This window comes from Podarcis vaucheri (genome assembly GCF_965113315.1).
Source record: "Podarcis vaucheri genome assembly, chromosome: 7".
Taxonomy (NCBI): domain Eukaryota; kingdom Metazoa; phylum Chordata; class Lepidosauria; order Squamata; family Lacertidae; genus Podarcis; species Podarcis vaucheri.
The window spans coordinates 84,413,492-84,434,283 of NC_138765.1; the positions used below are offsets into that span (position 1 = coordinate 84,413,492).

The following is a 20,792-nucleotide window of genomic DNA, read 5'->3' on the forward strand; positions in this document are numbered from 1 at the left end:
GCCGGCTTCAGCTGGGGAGGGCGGGATATACGGTAAATGAAATTTTATTTTTATTTTAATAATAATAATAATAATTTATTATTTACACCCTGCCCATCTGGCTGGGTTTCCCCAGCCACTTTGGGCGGCTTCCAACTGAATATTAAAAACAATACAGCATCAGACATTAAAAACTTCCCTAAACAGGGAACACTTGTCTTTTAAAAGTAAAATAGTTGTTTATTGTCTTGACAGAATAGAGCGGGGTTATGACTTCCCTTGATCAAGACACTAGCTTTCTTTGGGGGGGGGTGTCAAACTGTAAGAGGCATATTTCCAGCAAAGACCCACCAGGGTCCAAGATGACCCACAAACAGGATGGCCTGACACAGCCTCCCACACTCCTCTTTGCCACAGCAGGGTGCAATCAGGGGTGCAGAGAGAGAGAGGGGGCAAGTTGTTCCTTTCCCTCCATTTTGAATTTGGCAGCTGGCATCATTTTAATCCTGAATGCTGGGGGTTTCTGGTCCTCCCGCAGAGGAGAGAGAGAGAGACAGAAGCTTTACTTAAGCGATATTTAGAAGGTGTGCAGTTAAGCCCAGCTGGCTTGGACTGGTGGAGTGTGCCAGGAGGCAGCAAATGTTTGGGCTGGAAGGGACCGAGAATGCTCCCTTCCTCCCCCCCCCCCCACTCCACAGATGCCATCTGAAGGAGTCTAGAACACATTTCTAGTTTGAGCGGTTAAATGCCCACAAAAGATAAGCGCAGCCACCCTTGGCCGAGACTCGCTTCCGTGTGCAATTATTGGGCATGTCGAGGCTCTCCCTGGGACTTCCAGAGGCAGGTGGGCTGGCAGCTGCTTCCCCAGTACGAAGCATTAACAGGGAGTGGTGGCTGTGAGGGGGGTGGAAGAGGAAGGATGTTGCCCACCAGGTGTCTGCTGCTGTCCCCACACCTGGTCTGTTGATCCATCACAGCAGTTCAGAATCCACAGAAGCCCAAAACCACTCCCCCCAGAAGATGACTGCTTAAGAAACTTGGTTAAGATGGCAACAGCTTCTTGATTAGTTTGGAGTCCTCTAACTATAGCCCAGAGGGGGCCTTAATGGGACAGCGGCCACCTCAGCATGGCTTGTGATCATTTGTACCGTGTTTTCACATTATAGTTTTAAAATCTTAGATAGATCAGGGAGAAGTAGTGGTGGAAGAAGACTGGAAGAAATTTAAAGACTATTTGCAGAAATACTGTAAAATTAATGAATGTTAAAGGGATGTTGGATTGAAAATAAGCGGTATTGGTAAAAAGATTAATAAGAATATGTAAATACGGATTGACAATGGTTGGAAATATATAGTTATAATTAGGTTAAGATATTAAGTAAAGATAAATGATAGAGGGTAAGGATTTGCTGAATTAAATATTTGAACTGGAATACAAAAAAGGGGTGTGTGAGGAGGTCAGGAAACAAGCAACTGAAATATAAGACATGAAAATATTGATTCCTTTTTTTCTAACTTTCTTTTTACTTTTTATGTATTTTGTCTTTGTATTTTTGTATTTCTTTTTCTTTTATTATTGTTATTCTGTTCTAATTTGTATCCTTAATTCTGTAACTTTTTATTGTTTGTAAAATTCTAATAAATATTTTTTAAAAAATAAAAAAATAAAATCTTAGATAGATCATGGATAGCTCAGTTGGTCAGAGCGTGGTGTTGCAGGTTCGATCCCTGAATGGGACAGCTACATCTTCTTGCATTGCAAGAAGTTGGACTAGACAATCCTCAGGGTCCCTTTCCAACTCTAAAAAAAAATACAGTGGCACCTCGGGTTACATACGCTTCAAGTTACAGACTCCACTAACCCAGAAATAGTACCTTGGGTTAAGAACTTTGCTTCAGGATGAGAACAGAAATCGTGCTCCGGCGGCAGCAGGAGGCCCCATTAGCTAACGTGGTGCTTCAGGTTAAGAACAATTTCAGCTTAAGAACGGACCTTCGTAACGAATTAAGTACTTAACCCGAGGTACCGCTGTACAACGTTGCTGCAAAAACTAGGCTTGCAACCCATTTAAAAGAGCATGTCAATCAATGGCGTGAATTAAGGCAGTTAAGTTTGCATATGGGTAAAACACAATTGTCCTGGAGCAAAAAGCATGCACTGTTGGGAAAGGATGAATGAATGCAAGTCTCAGAAGAGGCATTCCCTCCTGCAGGTGAGAGAGGATGACTCCAAAGAGGGCTCTAAATAAACACGTGTATTAAGGCACCCATTTTTAAAAAACAAGCAACCAAGCCCTACTGCCTGACCAATCAGGGGGACACCTTTTAAACCCATTCGACGTCACAACCTGACTAATACCATCGATACAAAAGGGACACCCTGAGAGCTGGACCATTGCATACAAACATAAGAAGCGGAATGTTTGCTGGCAGGTGCCCTGGTGCTTTTTCAAGAATTCACCTTCTGAACATGACGCCACTCGGCTGGCCTCGTGCCGTAGGCAAGAGCGCAGAAGCACACAATGCCATGCCAAGCCTCTGGCGGGCGGGCAGTTGGCCTTTTGAGATATTGTCAGCCAGCCCCCAGCCCCCCCCGAGTTGCCAAGCGCATAGAACCCTCCTTGGCAATCTCTCTCACTTGAAGGCCAGAGTAGGGAGAGAGGCAGAACACACAGAGAGAGATGGTGATGGCTGGTGGCGGCACAGAAGCTGCCAGCAGGAGCTAAAAAGGAGTGAAGGGCGGGGGGCTGGAGGGGCGGGCGGGCGGGAATGTGTGCAGGAAGCCAAGAATATCTGTGTTTATTCCTGAAGATAAACTGCCTTTGTTTCCTGCCCATGGGCCTCCCTTTTCACAGAGGCCAGAGGGATGGGAGGTCAGAGTATCTTTACACAAAAGGGCAAATTCCTTTTTCCAATCCCGCCCCCCTCCCGCTGGAGGAAGCGGCGGCTGCAGAATGCGACTGGCCTTGGGAGGGAGACAGCTACAGCCCAATGGCGGAACGTGTGGGCAGAGTGCAGGTGGGGGGTGGCCAAGCCAGCAGAAGTCAATGCCCCCCCTCTCCCACACACCCAATGCAGTTTGCTGCAACCCCCAGGGTCTCCACCAAGCAGAGACTCTGAAGTCTCCTCCTTGCCCAATACCCGTTGGTGCCAGAAAACTGAAATGCAGCGACACCCCCTTGCCTTACTCTGTGCTCTTTGCAACACCTAGCACGCTGGAGCTATTTCCTCCCAGAAATCCCATGTTTAAAAAGCCAGGGCGAGAAAAATAAACACCGCTATTGGAGGAGAGGGATGCGGGTGGCACTTTGGTTAAACCACAGAGCCTAGGGCTTGCCGATCAGAAGGTCGACGGTTCAAATCCCCGCGACGGGGTGAGCTCCCATTGCTCGGTCCCTGCTCCTGCCAACCTAGCAGTTCAAAAGCATGTCAAAGTGCAAGTAGATAAATAAGTACCACTCCAGCAGGAAGGTAAATGGTGTTTCCGTGCGCTGCTCTGGTTCGCCAGAAGCGGCTTAGTCATGCTGGCCACATGACCTGGAAGCTGTACGCCGGCTCCCTCGGCCAATAAAGCGAGATGAGCGCTGCAACCCCAGAGTCGGCCACGATTGGACCTAATGGTCAGGGGTCCCTTTACCTTTATTGGAGGAGAAGGGAAGCTTGCCACCCAATCACTAATTCATTTGTGTGACTTGACCCAGTTAAGACGGAATGCCAAGCAGGCCACCATTTAGGGGATTCCCAAGGCCTTCCTATGGCACTAAGGTTTTTTGGGGGGGTTACACAGGTTTCCTTAGCAGGTGAAATTTGAGAGTCGCGTGTGGGTGTCGCCTGAAATTGTGCAGACGCTGATGCCAAGAGATAGCCAGATAAATCTGGAGAGCGCGGCAAGCCATTTAAGCAGCCATGAATCAAGGCTGGAGGAGCAAGGAGACAGCCAGGAGAGCGAGGCGGAGTGGGACAAAGGGACATGTCAGCCCTTGCCATTCACAGCACCAACAGCCAGTCTGGTTTAATGAGGGCGAGTTTATAAGCCAGCGGGGTCCCTACCCAAGCCTCATATACAGATGCAGACACACACACCCTCTCTCAGGGGAAAACAATGCCTCCATTCAGATAGGACAGAGGACCAGTGTCTTTGGAGACACCCCTGCTAAGGGTCCAAGGCTTGGGGCTTAGTTGGGGGTGGAAGATGGCTGGGTGCTTGGTCTGCGGATGATTGCCACATCTCCCCAGATGGATGGGAGAGAAGATGGTAGCTGCTTCTTCTTCTTCTGCTGCTGTTAAGGATGCTTTGAGCCTGGCTGGAGGCTCATTGGAGGTGGAGATGCCACTGGAGAAGGGAATGGGGGGGGAGAGGTGGGAAGGCGCTCCCCCTTTCAGAAAGGAGGCCCGGATTAGGAGATCTGGAGGGGGGCTGTGCCATGGCTGGGGGAGCCAACAGGGGAGGGCAGCCTGGAAAAGAGGAGAGGGGCCCACAGAGGAACAGCTTATCCCCTCATGAGAGAGAGGTGGGGTTAGGCAGGTAGGCTTCTGCAAAACGCTCAAGGAATAAATGGCTTAGAAGAAGAAGTTTGGATTTGATATCCCACTTTATCACTACCCGAAGGAGTCTCAAAGCGGCTAACATTCTCCTCTCCCTTCCTCCCCCACAACAAACACTCTGTGAGGTGAGTGGGGCTGAGAGACTTCAGAGAAGTGTGACTGGTCCAAGGTCACCCAGCAGCTGCATGTGGAGGAGCGGGGAAGCGAACCCGGTTCACCAGATTACGAGTCTACCGCTCTTAACCACTACACCACACTGGCTCTCGAAAGGGGGGGAAATGGCTCTACGTTCCTCCCCCGCAAGAGACAACTGACGGAGGGAACTTCTCCCAGGTGTGCGGCTGGGAGGCAGGGATGTAACAAGGAAGATCAAGGCAGAAAGGAGTTAGGGGGGAAAACAAGAGCAGTTATTCCTCTCCACCCACCGCCATCACTCTTGGAGCCAAGGCCACCCTTTCTTCTTTTCGATTCCCAGAAGCAGCCCCCCCCCACGGCATCTCCCCTAGCACCAGACACATGCAAAGGGCGGGACAAAGGGATTGGCTGTCGCTGTGGCAACCAGGCTGGGTCTGCAAACCAGCACTGTTGGCGGTGTGGGGGTGTGGGGGGCAGGTGCTGGGTGCCATTGTAGAATGGCAGGGAGGAAAAGAGAGAAATCCTCTATTCTGCTTCCAGCTCCAAACCAAGACATCCTACTCCCCGCCCTGCCAGACTAGATAGGAAATCAAACAAGTGTTTCTAGGCAACGCTCTCACCTTTCTTTAAAAGAAAGAGAAATAAATAATTTGACTTTTGATGAAATCCCGCACACGTGGTTGCAGGAGGGCGAGGGGCAGCGAGATAAATGCGCTCCGCGTAAGCTCAGAGGCACTGAAACTCCTGACAAGAGGTGGTGATCAACCACAGAGGGAGTGGACACAATGTCCAGTCGTCACCCCAGCTCCTCCGTCCAGTCCCTCCGCAGCAAGAAAACGATCTCTGGATCTCCAGAGGCCAAGCAGCATCACTCTCAATGGAGATTAGTTGCTCCTTAGCACCCCTCTGGGCCCCACTGCACCCCATGAGTGGCTAAAAATGGGTAAGAGGGTAAAATCACGCCCCCTTTAAATGCAGGCTTGTTCAGCCATGTCTCCCCTGAGGGGTACATTGCTCTCTCCAGGCATGGAGTCTGTCCCCTCCATTGAAAAATTGAATTCCTTCTCGTTGACGTTGGAGAGAGGCCATCTGAAGAAACTGAGCAGCCAGCAGCTCCCTTCCCCATGTTTTGGCTCCCCCTTTGGCCTCCGATATCATGCAGGAGGGAAGTGAGATAACAGCCTCTATCAGGTGAGCCTGATAGTGTGTATGGGGGAGAGAGAAGGCTTGCTCAAGATGCCTGTATTACTCCATAACCTTCAAGGTTCCTTATCTCCTTCTCCCTCTCTCTTTGCAAAACCCAGGCACATTCCTGAAGCAAAGCCTCTTGGCGGCTGTCTCCTCCTGCCCGCCCCCCCCAACTCCCCACCTCCCAACAAGGGGGCTCACTCAGTTGGATTGGTGGGGGACAGAAGAGCAAGACAGGTGTGAGTGGAGGGGACTTGGCTGCTGCTCTCACTTTCTCTATATGGCAGTATAAAAAAGGAGTTTGGTAAAATGGAATCAACCCTGGAAATGTCTATATACAAGATACATGAGCTTTGACATGAGCTGCCTTGCAAGGCCACTTGCTTCTCTACTGATCCACTCTCCCCGGTTAACCAATTCTCTCCCCATTTTGAATCCCCCGAGCAGAAGGGCAGTGCAGGGGCTACAGCAGTACTGAGAGAGATGGATGGTCAAAGGATCTGCTTTGGCATTAGGTAGCTTCTTAGGTTCTTTGTCTAGCAGAGAATGTCTTGATGCACAAAGGCCACTATTCCAGAATTTGGAATTGAGAGCTCTTTTAGGATCAGGGGCTGAGGGGGTGGGGAAGGGGGGTCTCTTTCTCTCTCACACACGGCAAGAAATGCTGAATGCATAACATTTCTGGCCAGACTGGAGAAGTGTAGAATACTTATCTTCAGCCTTTGTCAGTATCAAAATTCACCAAACAAATGGACCAACGGTTCGCAGCAGTGAAATACTTAACAAGCAACATTAACACTTTGGCTGAGAAATAGTAATAATCTGCTGGCACCATGCAGACAGGACAAGACAGAACTGCAGAAAAAAGGGAACATTATGGGTTGGCTTCCTGTTAGTTGTCTCCCCACTCCTGTGGCTTGCTATGGCAGATTTGAAGTGGGGGCATGAAAGAAGAAGAGAACAGCCAGCCCACCCCCATAAGAAGCTTGAAGACACATTTTCTGGGGCCCTCATGTGAGTAGACAAAGGATGAAAAGTCTGACATTTCCATGGGCCCCAGCAGAGAGAAACTGCTGCTACCTGACAGATCCAGCACTTCTCAGAGCGGAAGCTGCCTGCTTGCACCTGACCAGAGTCAGATAGCTGGAAAGACTGGGAGCGGGAGGGGCAGAGTCCTTGTGGGTGCTATGCGGGCATAACTGAAGCCCACAACAACAGGTAGGGCCCAGTGTGCCACTAGAGACCACCTCCATCGCTCTTGACTGTGCCCCCCGGAAGTTAAGTTCCTACCTTGAGGGCAAAGAGGAATAGCAGCAACAGCTGCCTCACATCTGTAGAAGTCATAGAGCCTGCCCTGGACACTTTATGGAAGTGCCATTTTTGTTCAGGTGGGCTTTGGGTGACTAGGATGAAGTAGGGGCATTGTGGCATCAATTGCACCCTCCATTCCCTTCGCTGGGCTCTGACAAGTATTGCTTTGTCCGAATGACAACTGGGAAGTTCAGCGACGCAGGAGTAAAACAAAAAGCAAGGCCTAGTTACCTCTGCAGCTGTCCCTGTCCTTTTCGTAGCCCTCGCGGCAGCGGCATTCGCCAATGGGCACCAGCCACTCCCCGTCCGAGTTGCAGTGCATGAACAGGTCCTCGTTGGCCAAGGCATCCTTGACGCACTTGCCCGACACCTTCGCCAAGGCCTGCGAGTCAGCGCCAGCAATGGTCTCGGGGAAGCTGGCCATGTTGCGGAAGACTTTGGGGCATTTCTTGTAATAGATCCGGACAGACAGGAGGGCCACGCAAGCCCCAATGTCCTGGAAGGCCAAGTAGAAGCCCTTCCGGGTGAGGGGCCCCACCGAGCGCACTTCCATGTTGATCTTGACGTTGCGCGTCTCAAAGTCCTCCCGCACCGTGATCTCGTCCGGGGCGATGGTGTCGATCTTGCGGAACTGGCGCTTCTGGAAGTTGATGCCGTAATCCACGTCTGACTCCGCGTAGAAGAGGTTGAAGGTTTCCTTGCACGTGCCGGTGGCGCTGGGGAAGCTGTTGCAGTCTCGGACGGTGAACTTGAGCTCAATGAAGATGCGCTGAGCTTCGCCGCGGTAGATCCAGTTGGTCCTCAGCCAGTTGTCCTGCTCCCCTTCCATCACGTTGCAGACCGAGTAGATGTAGATGAGGGACTCGTTCATGACGTTCTGGAGAAGATCCCACTGGGGGTGGGAAGAGAAAATGGCTGCCGTTAGAGGAAATGCTTCTTCTTGCACAAGTAATAATCTGTGGAAGTGACAGCCACCGGAAACAGCAGCACACCAGAAAAAATGGATTTTGAAACAATAGGTTCAAGCAGAGACTATTTGTGGTTCAAGTGACATGCAAATGTAACACCTTCATTGGCAACTATGGCTAATCTGCTGTCCTGGGAAGCTGCTAAGTCAGACACGAAGGCTGCAAATTTCCCCTACTGACTGTTCCAAGCATCAAATACTCTGAGATGCACCATCAAGGAGCCTTTACAGGGCCTTCTTGGTAGCAGCTCCTCAGTTATGAAAGGTCCTCTTTACTGAGGTGCCCCTGCCTCTGTCACTAACATCAAGATAGGTATTTAAAACATTTTGATTCACCCAAGCATTTGATGGCTCAAATATATACTGTTTCTGGCAACCTCGAAATTATTTAGCTATGAGGATATTAGATGGCTTTTATTCATTCATTCATTCATTCATTTTCAAAAACCTGTTTGCTGTCCTGGGCTCCTATGGGAAGGAGGGATAGAAATTTAATGAATAACTAAATAAAAGTAAATCTTTAAAAGCCACTCATGTTAATCCCGTGTAAATGTTTGCTTAGGAATTCTTCGCTTCCTTCCATTTTGCCTCTGCTTTGAATGGAGCAGCTGAAGCAGATGTAAGAATTCAATCTACATTTCCCAAGTCATTATACCTGCCGTTTATTTCTCCCAAGCCGACTATCCCTGTTTCCTCCTCCTTTTATAATGTGAGGTAATCAGCTTCAGTTCCACTAGCAACCCACCGCCCTGTGAACAAATCCATTGGACATGGGGATGGTCCCACCATCAATCAGGCAGTTTAAGGACAGGGGGAGGACCATTCAAAGGGCAGCGTACTCTTGTATTTTGCGGGGAAATGTACCTCGCGCACAAAGCAGTTTCCTTAAAGCAGGAGAAACTCGACAACAAGACTTACCCCCGCGCCGTAGGGATTGGTGAGCCAGCCCAGATCCCCTTGTGCCTTGGCAAAGTCCAGTACGACAACTGAGGAGAAAAGGGATATGAAGAAAAAGACGGTTATCGCATGGAGGACTCTCAACCTCACAGAGAACTTCATACTCTGCAAAGGAGACAGGACCAACTCCTCCCCCCCCCCCAATTTTTTTTTTTTTTGGTTGGATCCTATAAAGTTAGAGTTTGGGAGGGGTATAAACATCCCTGGTTGTGGCATCCCAAAGTACGCACTAAACAGCTGGAGCTTTCCAATGCCAGAGTGGGGTGATTTTGATTTGGACACATAGAGGAGGCGTCTTGTGAGGCTTATGAAGTCCCAGCATGTCCCAGAGAGCACGCCCTGCCACGCTAAGCTATTAAGAAGTAGAAGGAAGAGTGATGGAAGGAGGGGGAAGGTAGCTTTCCCCCTCCAGGGCTCAGAGAACTAAGGTGCTCCCAACTTGCACTGGTGAAACACTTTCAGACCAGAAAACCGAGCCTCCAAATCCTAGCTGTGACTGTTCAGTGGTGACAGGAAGCAACTCTGCCCATGCTCAGGGACACTGTTATTTAATACCACTGGCCATGTCTTTAAAGCCTAAGCCCACAAAAAACCCCTTTCCCAAAATAGTGGTACCTCAGGTTACATACACTTCAGGTTACAGACTCTGCTAACCCAGAAATATTACCTCAGGTTAAGAACTTTGCCTCAAGATGAGAACAGAAATCGTGCTCCGGCGGCGCAGCAGCAGGCCCCATTAGCTAAAGTGGTGCTTCAGGTTAAGAACAGTTTCAGGTTAAGAACGGACCTCCAGAACGAATTAAGTTCTTAACCCGAGGTACCTCTGTAATTCTTAGGAGACCATGGTATGGAACCCCAGGCACTTTGTGAATCTGAAACAGCAATGAGCTCCTTTCTCGCAGCCAGCTTGGGAGTCTCTGCCCTTCTTTGCGGGGGGAGTTGATGTTAACATCCCCACAAAGTGGGTGTCAGGCTGCAGGAGGAGCAATTTTGCCCTGCCTCCTTACCCAGATCAGGCCCAGGTGCACATAACTCTGCGCAGTGTCAGCAGGCCAGCTTTGCCGCAGGGCGCTTAAGGAGCCTGAGTCAAGTTGAGTAACACAAAGGGGTTTCTTAATCTCCTGGTTGTGGCTGTGGTGTCCCAACCTGAACAGCTAAGCCACCCACCCAGCAGGGCTCCTAGCCTGAGTTTAAGCGGATCTAGGAGTCTTGGTTGACCACAAACTTGACATGAGCCAACAGTGTGACGCGGCAGCTTAAAAAGCCAATGCAATTCTGGCCTGCATCAATAGGAGTATAGCATCTAGATCAAGGGAAGTAATAGTGCCACTGTATTCTGCTCTGGTCAGACCTCACCTGGAGTACTGTGTCCAGTTCTGGGCACCACAATTCAAGAAGGGCACTGACAAACTGGAACGTGTCCAGAGGAGGGCAACCAAAATGGTCAAAGGCCTGGAAACGATGCCTTATGAGGAACGGCTAAGGGAGCTGGGCATGTTTAGCCTGGAGAAGAGGAGGTTAAGGGGTGATATGATAGCCACATTCAAATATATAAAAGGATGTCACATAGAGGAGGGAGAAAGGTTGTTTTCTGCTGCTCCAGAGAAGCAGACACAGAGCAATGGATCCAAACTACAAGAAAGAAGATTCCACCTAAACATTAGGAAGAACTTCCTGACAGTAAGAGCTGTTTGACAGTGGAATTTGCTGCCAAGGAGTGTGATGGAGTCTCCTACTTTGGAGGTCTTTAAGCAGAGGCTTGACAACCATATGTCAGGAGTGCTCTGATGGTGTTTCCTGCTTGGCAGGGGGTTGGACTCGATGGCCCTTGTGGTCTCTTCCAACTCTAGGATTCTATGAAGTGGGCAGGGGATTGTCCAGCAGGGATGGATGCTGAAAGCATGCCTTTGGACAACATTGAGCTATCCTCAATGCTCTTGTGGGAAGGGCCCTGCACCTTTCACCCTCCCAGCCCCCAAAATAAGATCAGCGGCGTAGTTCACACAGCCATTTCACCACTATGAGGCCCTAAGCTACTGAAGGTAATGGGGCCCTTTCTATGCCCAGCTGTCCTTTGTCAACAACAAACTGTCGCTGTTTTTTGCGTTGAATATATGCTATGTGGTCATTTATGGACCTAATAGGTATCTAAAGCCGTTTGCACAAGTTTCCATGCACCCAGTCCACGCAGAACGTAGGCACCCTATATATAGAAATGGGCAAACCAGCGATATTTAGGGAGCAGGTTAGCAGGCGGGGCCCATTACTTACATCATAGGAGCCTACACAACACAAAACACTGTTGCTGCATGTAGGTTTTATTTTATTTGGGTTTTTTTAATCTTATATTTTGGAAATGTACATCCAGGGTTTTTTCCGTTTAAATTTTTTTGGGGCCCCTAAGAAAATGGGGCCCTAAGCTATAGGCTTGTTTAGCTTATATGTAAATCCGGCACTGGGGCTACATCTGAAGTGCTCAAGCAGCCCCGTTGGCCAGAAAACAGCACCTTGTCCCTGACTAAGGGAAAGGAGGGAAGTGAGTTTCGCTGCCCTGCCCTGCGGCTGCAAGGAGAGAGCCAACCTCTTCCTTTGGGGATCTGATTGAGAAGATACGTTGTGCGTCCTTCTGGTACAAGGCAGGTGCTTTCCTTCAGTTTCAGTTCAGAAAACTACACACATTGCAGAAGCAGATACACGTGGGTCCTCCTCCAGCTGGGCTCTCTTGCCTGCTCAGTTTGGTGGGCTTACATCCACTTAGTTTTAAAGCATGTTTTTATTGCAGCCATGCTTGTTACACTAATCAAATTATTGCGCCTGTGAGAAAACAGGCCATAAATGCCACTTAATTCTCCTCTACCTGCAGCAGACACATATTATTTCTCTTTCCTTTGGTTTTGGGTTGCAAAACAGCTCCCCGCTCCCCCGGTTAATTGTTTTTAATACTAGCGTGCTTTTCACGGCAGTCAGCTGAGCATTCAGATAAATGCTTTTGTGTCCAGTCTAACTCCACCATTGTGCAACTCTTTAAAAATAATAAAATCCTGCCATCTGCCTAGATCAACAGAAGCCGGCCCTCCCAGGCAGTATCACCTTAACTCTTTGATTAGACAAAGATATGCCTGCTCTTCATAGATTTGTAATTCTCCAGCTGAGTGCTTCGGAGAGCACTGTAAGGGGGGGGGGGGTACCGTATTGTTTGCTCTATAAGACTCACCTTTTCCCTCCTAAAAAGTAAGGGGAAATGTGTGTGCGTCTTATGGAGTGAATGCAGGCTGTGCAGCTATCCCCGAAGCCAGAAGAGCAAGAGGGATTGCTGCTTTCACTGAGCAGCGATCCCTCTTGGTGTTCTGGCTTCTGGGATTCAGAATGTTTTTTTCCTTGTTTTCCTCCTCCAAAAACTAGGTGCGTCTTGTGGTCTGGTGCGCCTTATAGAGTGAAAAATACGGTAATTCCAAAGTATCCTGCAAGTTCAAAAGTGCTGCTCAGAGGAGGGTGCCTGTTATCTCTCTGCATGCTTCACGGCTCTGCCTTCTCCATGGATGGGAAATCTTGTTGACTACTTTGCTTCAGCAGAAGAAGCACATCTGAGTGGCTCAGCTGCCTGCCTGTGTCCCTGCCCAAGGCTCTTGCTCTGCTCCTGTCTCTCTTAAACCCGGATAGCCACCGGCCGTGCCTCCTTGGGCAAGAGTTTTCTGAGCCAAGTCTGCTGGCAGGAAGCTGCCCTCGGACATCCGACATCCGGAAGCCCTATTATCTCGTTCTTATCTTGTAGTCAAGCTCCTTCCTTGGTTTACTTCTATATTTTCCCCGTTGACGGGGAGAAAGGTGCTGAGTAACCTGCTCAGGCTGTAAAGCAGAGGCTGGTTGTTTGGGAACAGGGTGGGGGCCCCGTGACAGAAGGGCAAAGGGCTCCCAAGAGAAAGGGAGGGAAGTGGGTGGCCCCCAGGGATTGGGAGGCCAGTCTGGCCAAGGCCAGGCAGAAAAGGCATCTCCAGAGAGCAATACCTGGGCACAGTCCAGAAACCGTATTTCACCTGCAACTGAACAAAAGCCCCACGTCTTCACAAATAGGTTCAGCTGGAGGAAGGGGCCTGCAGAGGCCAAAATAGGGCCTGGTGGTTTGCTTTTTTTGAGGGGAGGGGATTCTGCAGAAGCAACAAACATGCACTAAGGAAGCTTTTGCAATCACAAGTCAGACTGCCGCTGTACACAGCTCAGGGTGGTCTGCTCTGACTGGCAGCACATTCCCCGGCTCCTGTTGTCCAAAACCCTTTCACAGGGACCGGACCAAGGAACCTTCTGCAAACAAAGCAGATGTGTCCCGTCCTTCCGAAGTTGCCTTTTTCACAAACTCTGGCCCAGTGCTGTCTACTCGGGCTGGCAGCAGCTCTCCAGGGTCCTTCCCAGCCTGCGATCCTTCTAACTAGTCAGCCTGGGGCTTTGCGCATACAAAGCAGGTGCTGTACCTACTGAATTATGCCCCCCCCATCGGCTCTACCTGGCCCTCCTCTCTGCAAAGGGCCCTTCGCTTGTCTCTCCGCAGACAGAAACCCTGCCAGCCTTTTGGGGTTTCTTGCGCCTGCCACTCTCCAGAGATTCTTTCCCCCCACAAATCTCTTCCAGATGCAGTCTTTGGATGGGCTGCGTAGCTTTGGTTGCCAGAGCTCTAAACCTCTCATTAATGTCATATCCCAGCATGGAAAACTAGCCTGGCGCATCTCAGAGAGGGAGAGACGGGTGGAGTTGCCTGCCTCTTTTTGCCCTGGACTCTTGCCCTTCCCTGCTCTCAGAGACACTCAGTTTGTTTCTCGGACTTTGGACCAGCCGTAAAGGAAGGAGCAACCAGTCTAAGCATCTATCCCCAGGAATCTGCAGCAGCAAAGAGCTGGAGCTGACCAGAGGTGCCTTCTGAGTCTCCCAGGAAACACCCAAAACTACAGTTCCCGGCCCTCCCTGACTTGAGCAACCACAGCATAGAAGGGACCTCAAGGACCATCTAATCCAACCCTCTGCAATGAAGGAATAAGCAGAGGGATCAAACCTGCAACCTTGGCGTTATCAGCACCATGCTCTAACCAACTGAGCTATCCAGGCAGAGCACATTTTAAAATGTGCTGGACTGGCACCGCTGCACTGACTGCAGGGCTGATATGGTGGGGATTTGCTTCCTTGCGCTGCCCCTCAAGCCAAGGAGCTGGGCTGTGGGTTGCAGGGTATCCCTCGCATTGCATGGCAGGCTAAAGGGTTTTTAAAAAAATTGCTTCTGAAGGCCCTTCTGCCACTCCACCAGAATGCAACCCTGCAGGGTCAAAAGGCCCCTGCACCCAGCAAACACTGAGCACCACAGCCCTCTCCCGCCTTAGGCACCAGGTCATAGAACCACAGAGTTGGAAGGGACCACGAGGGTCATTTAGTCCAACCCCCTGCAATCCAGGAAACTTCGGCCCACCGTGGGGCTCGAACTCACAACCCTGAGAGTCTCATGTTTTTCCAAGCTATCCCAGGCCTTTGGAAAATGGAGGCTTCTAATACTTGTCTACCCACAGCCAGCTTTGCTGGACCCATTTAGTCCGGCATCCTGTGGCCAAAGAAACGCTTCTGGGAAACTCACAACCGTGGCATGAAAGCGACTCTCCCTTCCCTCTTTGTCCCCCAGGAACTGACATCCAGTGTATGCTGCCTTCAAGTCAGACTGAAACTTACTTACTTTATTTATTTAAAAGCCCCAAGGACTAATAACCACATACAACATATTTATTTAGGACATTTATAGCTATCCCTTCCTCCAACCAGCTCAAAGCGATGTACACAGACCCTCCACCCAATTTATCCTCACAACCACCTTGCAGGGTAACTTGGGGTCCCAGCCCTGACCCAGCCCTCCAACCGCTATACTGCACTGCCTCTCCTTTCCCAGCCCCCTTAAAGCAGGAAAAAATAGCTACCCTTCCCTTCCCTAATCGGAACCTATTCAGCTATTTTGATTTATTGCTAAAGAAAGGGGCAAGCAATGCGCTCTCTTCCCTCCCCCCACAGCCAACCCCCACCCCAACTGCCTGCCTGCCTGTCATCTTGCATGGTTTCCCTGGACTCTTCACTTAAAATAAAAATAAATAAATAGGCAGGCAGCATCTGGAACAGCTTTTCTTTCCCACCAACTTCCAGAGTTAATTTTAAACTTTGCTCTCCCCTCCCTTCCCAGTGTGTGGATTTGATTTTTGATTTTTTTGACTGCCTGTATTTTAGCCACTTGGAACGGGGAGGGAGGGAGGGAGAGAGAAACCGCCCCACAATTCTATACATGACAGAGGATCCATGACCAAGTGGTACACAGGAATCTGCTAGTCAGGAGCGCAACAGGATCCACGCAGAGCCCAAAGCCAAAGAGCTGGGCTTTACAACGTGATCTGCAAGAACAACATTGCCCAAGCTGGTGCCCTCCTGCCGTTTTGGTCCATGGCTCCCATTGGCACTGACCACCAGTCAGACTGGCCTTAACACAGCAAGCACAGAAAGCATTGAAAACTCTTACACCTCAATTGCCTCCCATCCTTAAAAAACCCAGCACCAACTACATGGTACCACTAAGACTGCGGGGGGGGGGGGACTCTGGGCCTGCCAGGATTCAAGTCGCGAAGATGCCAACGTTTCTCTGGGCATGCACAAAGTGCATCTGCCCGACTCCCCAGAGCCACAAACTGCACCTGCACATTGGGGCTCTGCAAGGAAGGTTTAAGGGCAGAAGGTGTCCCAGGTGGATTATCAGCTCCGGCACCTCTTGCTTTTGAGAAAGTGCCAATGGAGCAGAGATTAGGTGCTGAATTTCCTACAGTAACAGTAAGTCAGGGGGCCTCTGCAGGCCCGAACCAAATGTTTTGGAAAGGACAGAGCTTAGTGGCAGAGGGAAGGCTACCCTACTGAGTCCCAGGAAGGAAGGAAACCTCTGCCAGTCAGTGCAGACAATACCAAGTGAGACGGATCACAGGTCTGACTCTGTCTAAAGCACCTTCCTGTGGTCCTAGTGCGGTAATGAGAGAGCGCAGTCCGGTGGCTCCAAAGAAAATGTTCTGGATAAGGGTGAAATTTTGCTGTTTCAGTTGAGCAGCACAAAAAAGAGACGCGAAAATTTACACATCCCCACCCCATCAGTTCCAAGCTGGGAGCTGCCATCAGTTTTAATTAACCCTTTGCATTCAAGGCCAATTACTTTTAGGCATCTTGGGAGAAAAAGAACGCATCAGAGTGTGTGTCTCCGGGCGCTGCTTTGGAAGCCTGAACTTACAAGGGTTGGCTGCCCCCTCCCAGCTCCAGAGACTGACAAGAGACTGCTACACAGCAGCCCAGGGCTGGAGAGGAACTGTTTACTGGACGGATCCCTGCTAGGCTCCCTCCCTGGCGTAATTAGAGAGCCCAGGCGGCCATCCAGCCTCTTCATTAACATTCCTGTCTTCTCCTGCAAGCCAGGGGGCTCTTCAGGTTTGGAAGAGGCAGGACCCCCCCCTTCCCATGGGGAACCTGACTCACACCAGCGCCTCTCCGCGCCACCAGACCTACCGCCCCACTCCAGTGGCTTTTTCAAAAGAAGCTGATGAATGTGCGAAAAAAAGAAAGAAAAAGAGTGCGGAGCCAGCGCTACTGCCGCCTTTGAGGCTAAAGGCTTGGAGCGGCTGTGTCTCAAAACCCATAATCCACATTTCTCTGGTCAGCAAAGCTTCCGGCTCAAAGTGGCTGGATGGGGGCTGCTGGCTGCTCATGCCAACTCCGGCTTCTCCTCTTCTTCTTCCTCAGCGGCTGAGTTTGAGACTGGACACAGCGGGCCTTCTTTTCTGGGGACACTTCAAGGGAGCCTCCCAAGCTGCTTTTGCAAATACAGTCAAACCTTGGTTCCTGAACGCCTCTGTTTTGGAACGCTTCGGCTCCCAAACGTTGAAAACCCTGACGTAACCGTTCCGGTTTTTGAATGGTTTTCGGAAGCCAAATGGCTTCCAAGCCACGTTTTTCATTTTTTCCCATTGACTTTGCAGCCAGCCCATGGATCCTTGATTTTCAAACTTTTTGGAAGCCAAACAGTCTTCTGAAACAGATTAAGTTCAAAAACCAAGGTTCCACTGCACCAACCAGAAGGGCCCGAATGGGAAAAATTCGGCTCCAAGGAGTTGACCAAACATGCTGCTGGGTTTTGAAGCCATAGGCCATTCAATCCCCCCCCCCCCGCACGCACACCCATCAACCCCATGCCATGTTATGCTCTACTTCCCTTTTAGATGTTCCAGCTGGGTGGGTGGGGGGGCTTCTTACCATTTACTAAAGAGCAGGTCCACCAGGGAGCATGGAAAATACCTTGTGCAGAAGCTCCTTAGTGCTCCCTCCTAAGTGCTTTCCCTTCTCCATCTTCCCAGGGATTCTGCCTGGGTTCCCCCAATGATGGCCAGCTGGGAGGGATAACTCCAGGGAGGGAGCCTAGGAGGGATCTGTCCAGTAAACAGGGAGTCCTCCATGATATGAGCCACTTTGAGACTCCTTAAAGGTAAAGGGACCCCTGACCATTAGGTCCAGTCGTGGCCGACTCTGGGGTTGCAGTGCTCATCTCGTTTTACTGGCCAAGGGAGCCGGCGTACAGCTTCCAGGTCATGTGGCCAGCATGACTAAGCCACTTCTGGCGAACCAGAGCAGCGCACAGAAATGCCATTTACCTTCCCGCTGGAGTGGTACCTATTTATCTACTTGCACTTTGACGTGCTTTTGAACTGCTAGGTTGGCAGGAGCAGGGAGGCAAGTCCTAGGCTCTGTGGTTTAACCCACAGCACCACCCGCGTCCCTATTGAGACTCCTTAGGGTCATGCTAAAGCAGGATTTCAAATCCAAACTCCTCCTCTTCTTCTTCACAGCTTCCACCCACTCCGGTTCCGAACTTTGCATTTTGGGGCTTAAAGTACCCTGTGCTACATTCTCCAGAGTTCTGCTCTAAATATCACTGTTGCTGCTTCCTCCCACTTTGCTCTGCCCAGGTGTGACGAAAGGTAGTGCATGCTGCCAGGTCTTTTAAAAGGGGAGCGGGTGATAAACACAAGAGTTTGTAGAAAACACAGGAAGCTACCTTAAAGGAGGTTGGAATTCGGGTCCATCTCACTCAGTGTTGTCTACACTGACAATGGTCCCCTAGGGTTTCAGGCCAGGACTCTTGCTCAGCCCTAGCTGGAGACGCTGCCAGGAACCCAGGGCCTTCTGCAAGCAGTTGCTCTGCCACCGAGCTACGACCCTTCCCTGGGAAGACCAATTTAGGAAGGAGAGCAAAAATCGTGTGGTCCCTTCATGAAAAGGGGTGACATATATCCAGAGACCAGGACTGGAATGGTTGGTCATCTAAGCCAAGGCTGGGGATCCTGTGCCCTGCCACATGTACCTAGACTACAACTCCCACAATCCCTCACCACTGGCCACCAGTATCCAGACAGCCACAGGTTCATCCCCAGCCCTGCCCCAGAAGCCCTTCTTGCTTCTCAGGGCAGCCTTCCCTCATCTGGTGCCCTCCAGATGTTTTGGACTTCCCAGGAGCTCAGCCCCATAATGCCAGATCAGGCTGCAGTGACTAAAGAGATTAGGAAAAGCCTTCTGCACATGCTCCAAGGACTAACAGGGCTCCACACATTCCAGAGACAAGACGTGCCACTGAAAATATGCTCTGGGGTGATCCCCTGGGGCCAAATATTTAAATCCTGGCTTTCAGGCAGAAAAAGTACACACCTGTGGGCAAGTCTGGGCTTGTTCCACGGAAGGGCTTAACCTGGAAGGAATTTTGCTGCTGGCTTGCCCCCCACTGTGGTGCTGGGTCAAGGGCAGGATAGGCCCAAAGACTGGTCCAACACATTTCAAGGACCTTCAGGAACACACCAGCAGCAAGTTCCAAACGTCAAATGTATAGTCCCAGGCTCAAATATTCCTTAATTCCCAGATTCTGCTCAAAAGGGACTGCATAAGAGAGTTGGAGCAACGGCTCCAGCTGCTGAGATCCTGTTCACGGGGACCATGAAGAGACCAAGAATTCGCCTAATTTCCAGTGTGGCCGAAATCAGAGTAAAGGAAATGGCCTCCCATACATGCAACCCCAAATCTCTCTCCAAGAGGAAATCTGCCCCTGCTTCCCACACCACCGTGGAAAAAAAAGGAGACTGTGGGTGATCAATCTCCTGGTGTTGATTCAGCGCCCCTCCCTGACCCACCCTTCTCTTGTGGCAACCAGAATATTTGCCTCCCTTGCCCAACCTGGCATGAACCATCCCTGCCACAGCAGCGGAGGCTCAGTTGTGTAAGCAAGGCGTGTGAATCACCGCATTTCCCAGAATGTTACCAGCAGGGCCCAGGATCGGAACCTTGCTCTCCTGCCTTCTAGCCAGTGGGCAATACGATTTCCTATTTGGGGGAAATCAAGTGCTTAGTCCCAAAGGCCTGGAGCAGAGGCGTATGCAAACTTCTGCGTTCCACAGAACTCTTCTTCAGACACAAGGCTCTTCCCTGTCCATCCACGTGCACTTACTTGATCTCCCAAGTCAGAAATAAGCACCTGCCCAAAGCCAATACCTTACACGCCAAGGAATAAGTCGGAATTCTTTTTTTAAAAAGAGAAGAAGATCTATCTATTGATCCAACGCAGGAATTTTAAAAGTGCCCTGCAACAATTTGCGCCTGTTTAAGGAGCTATTCAAGACTCCAAAGGCCGCTTAAAGCGCTCAAACCCGTGGAGGAAAGAGGTTGCTAGCGCCCCATTCCTCAAACGCGGGGCGCATCCCAGGAGGCCGAACAACGGACCGCAGGATAAAGACCGATCCACGGCCACCTCACCCAGTATCCTGTTCCCGAGAAGGACAGCCAGGTAGAAAACCCCCAAACAGGGCATAAAGGCACAACAGACCCTTCCCACTGCTAGTTTTCCAGCACCAAGAACTTGCAGATAGACTGCCTTCGAACCGGGAGGTTCCGCTTAGGCATCGCTAGACCTACGCTCTTCCATTACCACAAGGTGCCGGGTCCACACAGCCCCTTTGGTAAGGAAATCCATCCATTGTGCGGTGCCAAACGTTTCTTTCCCCCCGCTGCTCTGAAACCCAGCGGCGGCCTCGTCGCCTCTCCAAACCAGCCGGCCGCCCCCTCGCTTCGCTTTCGCCCCCACGGACGCGCCCCTCTTCTTCTTGCCGGCCCCTCGCTGGAGATTTAAATCCGCACCTGGAGTTTAAAATAGGACCCGCACCGTGTACTTTGGGAAGGGCAGCGGGCACCGGACTTCGCCAAAGCGAGAAGAAAACTTTTCCTTTTTTTGCCATGCCGGTGAGCAGAAGCGACCCCCAGCCCGCCAGCCCCCAAGCCGGCCAAGAGGCAGTCTGTCCCGCTCCGTCTCGGGGTCCGGGAAGGGCAGGCAGCCGTGCGCGTTTCCCCTTCCCCGGCGCGGCTCTCAGGCCGGCTCGTCGGAGCGCGGCGTCGGGGAAGCGAGAGAAGGAGAGTCCCGGGCCGGGAGGGGGAGCTTCTCACCTTCGCGGGTCTGGGCGCCCTGGAGCGCCGCCTGGAGCAGGAGGAAGAAGGGGACGAGGAGAGGGGCGCCGGCCCCACGGAGGCTGCCCATGCTGTGTCCGGAGCAGCGCCTTCCTGCCTGGCTGGCTGGCTGCTCGCTTCGCTGCCGCCGTCGAGGAAGCGCCTGGGCAGAAGCCGTGTCGCCTCC

At 51.0% G+C, this 20,792-nt stretch overlaps 1 protein-coding gene across 1 annotated transcript in view; it reads right to left on the bottom strand.

Moving 5' to 3' along the window:
- The window catches only part of EPHA2 (EPH receptor A2), a 33,606-nt gene extending 12,814 nt beyond the window's left edge, over window positions 1-20,792 (bottom strand). The window contains exons 1-3 of the mRNA XM_082230736.1: window positions 20,606-20,792; window positions 9,044-9,111; window positions 7,390-8,050 (exon numbers count right to left, since the gene is read on the bottom strand). Coding sequence (XP_082086862.1) covers window positions 7,390-8,050; window positions 9,044-9,111; window positions 20,606-20,696 — 820 coding nt within the window. The 5' untranslated portion in view covers window positions 20,697-20,792. The remainder of the gene's footprint in view (window positions 1-7,389; window positions 8,051-9,043; window positions 9,112-20,605) is intronic.